The following is an 8,440-nucleotide window of genomic DNA, read 5'->3' as shown; positions in this document are numbered from 1 at the left end:
TAGACTCTTGGCACTCTTAGGTGAGCAGACTTAGTCAGCCTGTGTTGCCCTAACAGGCTCTTGGTCTGAAAGGTTGGTAGATGGTGGTACAATAATATCAGGATCAAGTAATTCTGACATGTTTTGTGAGGATGTGGTTTCTGACAGCATATTAATGGTGACTCAAAATACTGAATCACTTGGTAGTTGTTATTCTGGTTCATTTTCAGCTTGGATAGACTCCTCAAGTTGTTGCAAAAGTTGGGAACACCGTGTTTGAACTATGTTGGGCAACTTGGTATCTCTACAGGTTCACTGAGAGATAACAGCAGTATCTGAGCTCAAGTGTTCAACAATGATATGGCAGTAATGACAGAGACCACGGTAATAATGCTGAATATGGTGACAGAGGGTACAATGAAGTATATGATATATGACAGTAGAGCAATGGGTGACAACAGTGGACAGTGGTTAGACAATGTGGCGGTAATGACAAGGAATGCAATAATAAATGCTGGGTACAATGTTTTGACAACAAGTAATGAGTCCAAAGATGGTAGTGCAGTATTGGATAACAGATGACACACCCTGGGAATAAATCACAGAGGAGAGCCTTGCATTGGGCTCCACTTGATGTGACTCCTACTGTACCATAGATACAATAGATAGTCTAATTGAGCTCTCTTGTGAACCTCCTACAGGTGAGTGTGCTTCCAGATAATGGATGGCAGTATACCAGTATGGCAGTATATGCACAATGATGCATTTGAGTAAGATGTGATATCAAGGAGTGGGGCTAGCTAGAGATGGGATACAGAGTGGTCAAAGGGGAAGAGTCCGGCCTCCCATTACAGGGGTATACAAGCTATCTAATATAGAAGGTCAAGGAATGTGGAGGTGGTAAAATAGAAGGAACAATGGAAAGTAACTGAAACTAATCAAGTAAGACAGTCCCTCGATATCGGTCCAGCGGTATCCGGATACCGCATGCGAGCCGGTAAAACGGATGTTCCGGCAACGAATATATTGAGTATGCCTACGACAGACTAACTACAATACAGATCCAAAGCATCGGCTTCTCCACTGTGAATTTCTGACTGCAACCAATTCTTCTCGCTTGATGGTGATTGCGCAAAAATATCCCTCGATCGGCTTCGTCCTTGCAAAGGACACCCAGCTGAAGGAACCAATTGAACCTATCGAAGTTAGGCCCGACACCTTCAACCGCCAGGAGCGATGCAAAAAGTCCCTCTCCCACGGGAAAACTTGTTCAAGTTAACACTTCCGAGGTTAGACGGAACACAGGAAAGCCATGAATTTCTCGTAATAATTCAGATCTCGAACATCTGGATGATATTACTCGCTTTCTGGTGTGTCGTGATTGCTCTCGCCGGGAGCACTCAGTTCCTAATGTTCCTGCCCTTTCCTTCAGACCTGGATGGTGTCCATGCGCCAATGCCCAAGCCCATTCCTGCCCCTCGGGACTGGGACGCACGATGTGATATTCATCAGCATTTTCCCTTTGGATTTCCGTCTGGATATTGATGATGTTTGCCCTTTCTTCCCCAAGTACCCGATTGGGGGTCTAGAAGCCCTCTTACGAGGAGAAGTTCGAGAGATAGCAAAGCTTAATATAGCTGGACAACTCTCTACCTTCTCTCTGGCTCGAGAGGGACAGACAAATCATAGAGTCCCCTGGATGCGAATGCGATTATAACCCTTTGCGCTGAACAATGTATGCCCAAAAGATAACTGCTTGACCTGGATTTGAGCAACTCCCACTATGCAACGGGACTGACGATTGGCACAGTCACACCTCTTTCCAACCCAGTATAACTAGCAACAACCCTGAGCGACACTTCACCTCTGCACCAATAAACAAGCTCACCTCGGCGGGTAATTCCTCACCATCTCTACCACAATCTTGTCGATCTCGGCCTTTTCCTCGTCACTGATCTGGGGGATGTCGTACCTGTCTGGACCTAATAGATCGGTGGGATGTATAACATTCCCTACCTCGAGCTCTCTCTGGATCTGGGTGGAGACGGCAGGCCAGCGGTCTCGTGCGTCTTTCTCCGCGTCATGCTGGATCCATCTACTCAGCGTTGCGATATCCCAGCTCGGCACCAAATCTGCTCACAGGATATATCCACGCGTTACGCATCTCAATACTCTGGGGGTCGATCTTTTCCCCCGCCTGAACCTTTTTAAGCGCATTGTGCCACCTGATTCTGAGATCCTCGCCTGTTTTCTGGGTCTTGAGCACGCGAGCATAGCGTAGACGCTCGTAGGTTAGCGTGGCAAGACGGACGTTCCCCGTGCCTGCGAGTTGGAGGCAGACGGCAAGGCAGGCGGAGTCTTCAACTGCTTGGGAGGCGCCTTGTGCTGAGGTGGGAAGATGTGGACTGTGGTTACGATCAGTGCCGAAAGACCGATGAAGAAGGGACAGGAAGACGTACTGGGCAGCATCCCCCAAGAGACAGACTTTCCCACTCTTGCTAACCCAAGTTGGCAACGGCTCCCGATACACGATCTTCCAGTCCAAACACGTGTCTGTCAGCTTCATGGCATTCACGATTGTGGGGTCCCAGTCCGCGACGAGCTTGACGGCTTCTTTTGGATCTCCAGGCTGGGACCAGGACTCGAGGATGTCCGCCTCGTCTTTGTGTGTTATGATCCAGTTGAACTCTTCGCCGTCTTTGCAGGTATTTTGGACGATATGAAGGTCGGGGCCGATCCTGTTTAGAAGATAGATCAGTGAATAGGAAGGGGGAAGGACAAGGGGAATGTACCAAACGTTCATACAGTCCTTCTCCACCAAGCGCTTCGCATAAGGATCGTTCTTCAGCTTGCTGCCCGGCATGTACGCACGATAGCACGCATACCCCGAGCTCTTCGGCTTGTCCGTAAACCCTAACACTAGTTCCCTGCACATGCTCTTAATCCCGTCGGCGCCGATGACAATATCCGCCTGCACCCTCTCGCCACTGTCGAGTGTTACGCTTGGATCATCCTCGTTGTACCGAGCGACGTTTGTGCCCATGTGGATAGGGATGCCAAGCTCCATCACGCGGTCGATGAACGCCTGGTGATAGTCTCCCCTGTGGCCGATGTATCCCGCCATGTCGAGCAAACGCTGGGTAGCCAGGATCTCCCCTGTGTCGTAGCGCCGCATGTGGAATACAGGGGACTTGTTACCGATGGAGACGATCTTGTCTAGGCAGCCCCAGCGGTCGAGCAGTCGGAGTGCGTTCTCGCCCAGACCGAGAGAGTCGCCCAGTCGGAGGAACCTACCCTATCATTAGGGACTGAGCGGAGTGATAAGAACGAGGAGACGCGCTTCTTGATCTTCTCATAAACGACGACCTCGAACCCAGCGTAGTGCATCGCCATAGCACATGCGCATCCTCCCAACCCAGCGCCAACAATGATTACCTTGAGCTTGTCCGTCCCTGTGCGTGGGTCGACTTCGGGCATCTCTGCAACGATGGGGAGTGGATCAAGAGAACCGTTGTTGATGTCGATCCCGTCCGTTATGATCTCCATGAAATTGGAGAAGCAAGAGGACTTTATATCCAGTGGCGGCCCATCTCAAGCCAGTTCACGGGACAAGACGTCGGCAAAACGTTGTTAGACGTTAACGTTATGCAGCGAACGGAGCGCGGGGTGAAGGATTCGGGGGAGCTTTGACGCGGGACGTTCAATGGACCCTGAACCCTTTCGGCAAATGTCAGCTGATCAATAACAAAGCAAATCAGTAATTGCAAAACATTTGCAGGAGTAGACATGGTTCCATTCCTTACACACACCACACAATGCTCTTGTTGCTCACGTCCATAGGCTCGCTGCTTTTAATAGTTCGATTAATCAGACATGGTTATTTCGCCAGGCTTCTCAAGCCACGCACAGACCATGTCGATATCGGGCCGTTCATCTGGCATATAGGCCAGCATCTTTGACAGCAGCGTTTTCCAAGTCTGCACGTCTTCCTCGGTAAGTCGAGTATCCAAGCGGGCCAATATCGGTAATCTACCCGCATCCACATACATAGAAGCCCTAGACTCGTCTCGAGTGCCAACACCCCGCAGATGTCTCTCCAGCTTAGCCCAATTTTGAGTATTCCTGGCTGCTTCCGCCGACAAGATCTCTACCTGGATACGGTACTGCATCGTGGTCGATCAATCGTGATCGAAAGGAACCGGGAGGCTTGGCGAGGAGTATCTCCATCTGCCGCAGAACACCTTGCTCATTGGCCCAGAAAGGTTCGATAAGGGGGTAGCCACTGAGAATATTGAAGATCAAGAAAGCGAAAGACCATATGTCAAGGCCAGGCTCAGCTGGCTTTCAAGCATCGCCTCGGGGCCGGATAGTGAATCGGGACGGTGGGATGCCTCTGAAGAGGGCCTTCGTCAAGCTGCACTGCATCTCCGACATCAATGCACACGATTGACTCTTTCAATGCCTTTGCGAGACCTGACATGTCTGCGGGTGCTACCACCTCGGCTGGTGCATGTGGGCCCGGTTCGGATCCATCCACCGTGCTCACTGGCGCCACGTCCGGGGATCCAAGGACACGGTACACCTCCTCATCGGTCCATGTTCGCACGGATTCGGGGAGAGGGAATGCCCACTTGGAGAGCGTGATGTCTGGGAGTGTATCAGACTGATGTCGACGTTCCTGTAGCCATTGCGTTCACACACCATGAAGCGCGATTCTCATCCAGTGAAGCAGGCGGAGAACCTGAGCCGCTTGCCGGGCCAGAACGGGTACTCGTTGGGCTCTCACTCGAAATGACCCTTCCCTCCATCCACGACGACGTAACATTTGGTTTGAGCCTGGGACCCATCGGGGGCTGGACGAGACAAGTATGCTCCCCATTCGGGCTCGTTTCCAGAAAGGTGGATAACGGGAGATGTGAATGCAGCAGTGCGCCCGTATCGGTTGGAAAGGATCCCAGTCGCTCGACCATGAAGAGCTCGTTGTTCACGGTCTCTCGCCGGTCTACCCCGAGGACTTTGATAGCAACAATACCCCATCTTGGAGGTCACGCGTGTGGATGAGCCGCCGCTGAGCTTGTGGAGAACTTTGTAGCGGCCGATGCATAGCGTTGACTGGAGGGCAATTGGGAAATAGCCTCCAACGCGATAGTTCTCTAGGTCCTCGGCGCCGATCACGTCGGCGTCCCAGAATCGAGTATTAGGGTATGGATTGATCTCGTGTGTGGGTGCTGTTGCAGAGGTTTGACGTCGTAGATCACCTGGAATGAACGCATCCATTCCTTACAGACGAGACTAAGTCGTTGATAAAATTGCAATATGATGGCAGGAGTAAGAGAGAATGCTTCACCCGAAAAGAGCCGTAAAGATTACGCGTACAACACCCTGATGTGCCTCTGGGGTTTGCCAGCTTCTTGCCGCCGTGCATCGTTCTGCTCAAAATGCGCAGGTTCGGTCGGTGGGGGACTCTCTACTTTCGGGATTACTGCTTATACCCAGTGAGGACGTACAGCAGCTCGGTCGCTCTTGCGTCGTCAGCCAAGATGCATGGGCCAACAACGGCCCTCAAACGTCCCCAAGAGATTCCTCCAAATTGGCGCGACTTCAGGCGTGAGTAGTTCCGTCTTGACAGGTGACAGCGCTTTGACTTCGCATTCCGCTCTCCAGACCTCACTCTATTCGAAGAGGAAGTCGACTATAAGGGCTTTTTTGATCCTTCGTTCGCACACAAGGTCAGGCTCGGCATCGAACTTCCTGCTCTGGCATTCGCGGCGTGCATGGCTGTGGACGAATGGAATCTGGTGGAATTGACATTATTGTCGATTGCTGGAGTGTCCAGCAAGCTGTACCTAATGCAATTTGGGAGCGGAAGGAAGATAGTCGGTCGCATACATATCACCCCGATGAACAGTCTCTCCGAGCTTCAGAAACGATGTTACCGCGAGCGCCTCGAATCTGAGGTAGCGACGCTAACGTACGTCCGCCTTTTCTGCTCGGACATACCCACGCCCGTGGTATGGGCCAGGAACGGCAGTGCTGAGAACGCTGTGGGAGCTCCGTATGTCCTGCTGGACTACGTGGAAGGGGAGACTTTAGAAGATGTGTGGCACAATTGTTCAGATCCCACGGAAAAGACGACCATCCTCCAAGAGGTCGCAAAACATCACGCGGCGCTCGCAGAAGCCGTTCTTCCTTTTCGGGGCTTCGGCGCGTTACGCTTCACGAGTGTGGTAGGAGAAGAGCGTCCATTGAACGATACCGACTTTCGATTGGGGCCGTTTCTGTCTGAGGGCCGGCACTTCCGAGTAACCAAGTCACGTCGGCTTGTCTCGCCTCCTCCCACCGCCGCGCTCTCTCCTAGTGATCTCTGGCGAGACCTTTTAGTGGAAGAGCGCCGAAGCCATTTGATCTGTTGGGGCGCGGTCCCGGAAACATCAGTGGTGCTTCCGAAAGATGACATAGACAGCCCCGTGAATGTAGATGTCGCCTGGAACGATATCCAGGCTGCCAACAAGTTGGTTGAGCGCCTCATTTCGGCAACGAGGGTGCCCCCTTGGCTATGTTTGCCATGTTTCTCGATTTCGGATTATGCGTTTAGAAACATTATCTACGATCCCGGTGAGTAGGGTCACGGTCTGGGCGTTGCGGCTGCTGACGAGATGACTACAGCCTGCAAGAGACTTTCCGGCTACATTGACTGGGAAGGCGTATCCATTCTTCCGCTCTTCATGATGGCGCGATATCCAGAGGACATCGTCAACGATGTCGATGACCTTCCTCGACGATGGCGCCAGGAGACAGGTGGCTTCGCTTGGGTGCCTCCAGATGGCCAAACCTGCTCGCAAGAGAGTAGGCGGTCTCCGGAGTCCTGTTCAGGTGATAGTCTCTACCGTGCCACATTCCGCGAGGCTCTCTATCGTTCGGACAATCGATTTGATATGTCGTTCTGGGAGAAAGCTCCGGCTTTACTGAAGATCCACTACCTCTTTCTACATGGTCTCAACGCCTGCTTCCCGCGGACCGAATGGTTGCAGCGCATCGTCGCCGAGGCGGAGCAGGAGCCCTGATACGTGTCCGACTGTCCGACGGCAAGTCCTGTAGTTGCCCACGAAGAAACACCCGCTATTAGTTTGACGAATGAAGACGCAAGGACAAGAGAACCATCATGGTGTTGCCAGCCCAAATAAAAGTGTCACTCCTGTGCTACTTGCGATCGGATTCTGCCCTAAACCATCAGCAACTCCGAGCTCAAATTCCTTTCATCTCGATAGGCTGGAGTCAAGTTGCACTTGTACACCCTTGACATAGAGACGGAGTGATTATCTGCCATCTTGCTTCTGGCGAAGATCAAAGGGGCTGATATAGCAAAGAATTCGGATGACCCTGCCGAGGTGCGCATCGCAGCACCTCGATCATCCATAGGAAACCGAGCGACTTGCGCGACCCATACAGCCATCGCGACTCTCAGCCCTCACCCGCAATCTGCTCCGTCAACACCCCGTAACCAACTCTACTCCGGCCGATATCGCCCTCGTCTAGACTGTCCTATACTGTACATGTGACTTTGGGAGAGCCTCTCAGGTAGAGGGAAGTCGGCCCTGGACACAAGAGTGTACACAATTTTGTGAGCTAATAATGGGCAGCACTGGATTTTACATTTTCAATCAGTCTCCTCCAGAGGCTCCCAAGACTGGTGATTCTGTGAGCGCAGAGCCTTCCCATGGAGGCCTCGAATCGATAGCACGCGGCATCTTCTGCGCTGGCCGACATCCGGCTCCGAAGAAGGTGCCCCTAGTGCCAAATATCAAACTCGGGTACACTGCCTCTCCGGGCGCTTTTCTAACGCGCGACGGCTTGATGGCCAGTCAAAATAGCACCTGATGACCTGACTGCAACGTGACGGCCAGACACAAACCTGTCCTCCAAATGGCCCAGCATCAGAATGACAACATCGTCTCCTTCTGTTCAGACGTCCAGGTTTGTGGGCTGTTACCGATTGTTCGGATTGACAATGTCACGTCTCCTGAACACTCACCCGCATCCATTGCATCGAAGCGCTGCATATTCCAACCCTACATCAACCCTCGGGGCAGACCGTGGAAGACTGTCTGTCATCTTCTCTGCTCGCTCGTGGGTGTTATCTCTTGTCTGCTCTGAACCTACCCAGTTTCTGAACTCAAGGCCCTGGTCTCCATGATCTCCTTCCTATCCGCTTCACTACTTTTCCTCTTTCTCCTCGCCCTCTACCTTTTCCTGCGTCAACAGTTCCGTTGCTGGCCGGACAGGGGAGACCCGAGGGTGCTACATTCTTGGTTTGGTTCATCACTGGTAGACTGAGTATCGATATGACAGACGACATCCCTCATTGTGATGGACCCGACGGCGGTAGCGTACATCTTCAGCAAATCAAACGTTTTCTTGCGGAGTAAGGGGGACCGAGCATTCATTCATGCTGCGGTTCCGT

General features: G+C 52.2%; 3 protein-coding genes across 3 annotated transcripts; 1 reads left to right on the top strand and 2 right to left on the bottom strand.

The window, feature by feature from the left end:
• Nucleotides 1-1,678: 1,678 nt before the first annotated feature.
• On the bottom strand, nucleotides 1,679-3,827 carry DACRYDRAFT_23328 (monooxygenase). The gene is made up of 7 exons (XM_040773203.1): nucleotides 3,743-3,827; nucleotides 3,320-3,693; nucleotides 2,772-3,269; nucleotides 2,439-2,717; nucleotides 2,120-2,384; nucleotides 1,868-2,064; nucleotides 1,679-1,815 (listed from the first exon to the last, which is right to left on the bottom strand). Exons 2-7 carry the CDS (start codon nucleotides 3,523-3,525, stop codon nucleotides 1,761-1,763), a joined length of 1,500 nt encoding a protein of 499 aa, XP_040627336.1. The 5' UTR covers nucleotides 3,526-3,693; nucleotides 3,743-3,827; the 3' UTR covers nucleotides 1,679-1,760.
• A 15-nt stretch (nucleotides 3,828-3,842) lies between these two features.
• On the bottom strand, nucleotides 3,843-5,190 carry DACRYDRAFT_23327 (uncharacterized protein; the record flags this gene model as incomplete). The annotated part of the gene is given in 4 exon segments (XM_040773202.1): nucleotides 3,843-4,124; nucleotides 4,144-4,311; nucleotides 4,361-4,626; nucleotides 4,681-5,190. 4 exon segments carry the CDS (start codon nucleotides 4,697-4,699, stop codon nucleotides 3,843-3,845), a joined length of 735 nt encoding a protein of 244 aa, XP_040627335.1. The 5' UTR covers nucleotides 4,700-5,190.
• A 329-nt stretch (nucleotides 5,191-5,519) lies between these two features.
• Nucleotides 5,520-7,043, top strand: DACRYDRAFT_109157 (uncharacterized protein; the record flags this gene model as incomplete). Its single annotated transcript, XM_040768826.1, has 3 exons — nucleotides 5,520-5,586; nucleotides 5,644-6,594; nucleotides 6,646-7,043. The coding sequence occupies 3 exons, from the start codon at nucleotides 5,520-5,522 to the stop codon at nucleotides 7,041-7,043; spliced, it is 1,416 nt and encodes a 471-aa protein (XP_040627334.1).
• Nucleotides 7,044-8,440: the final 1,397 nt, after the last annotated feature.

Source organism: Dacryopinax primogenitus, assembly GCF_000292625.1.
Source record: "Dacryopinax primogenitus strain DJM-731 SS1 chromosome Unknown DACRYscaffold_13, whole genome shotgun sequence".
NCBI classification, from domain to species: domain Eukaryota; kingdom Fungi; phylum Basidiomycota; class Dacrymycetes; order Dacrymycetales; family Dacrymycetaceae; genus Dacryopinax; species Dacryopinax primogenitus.
Note: the sequence above shows the minus strand (reverse complement) of the source record. Positions and strands in the feature narration are given on the sequence as shown.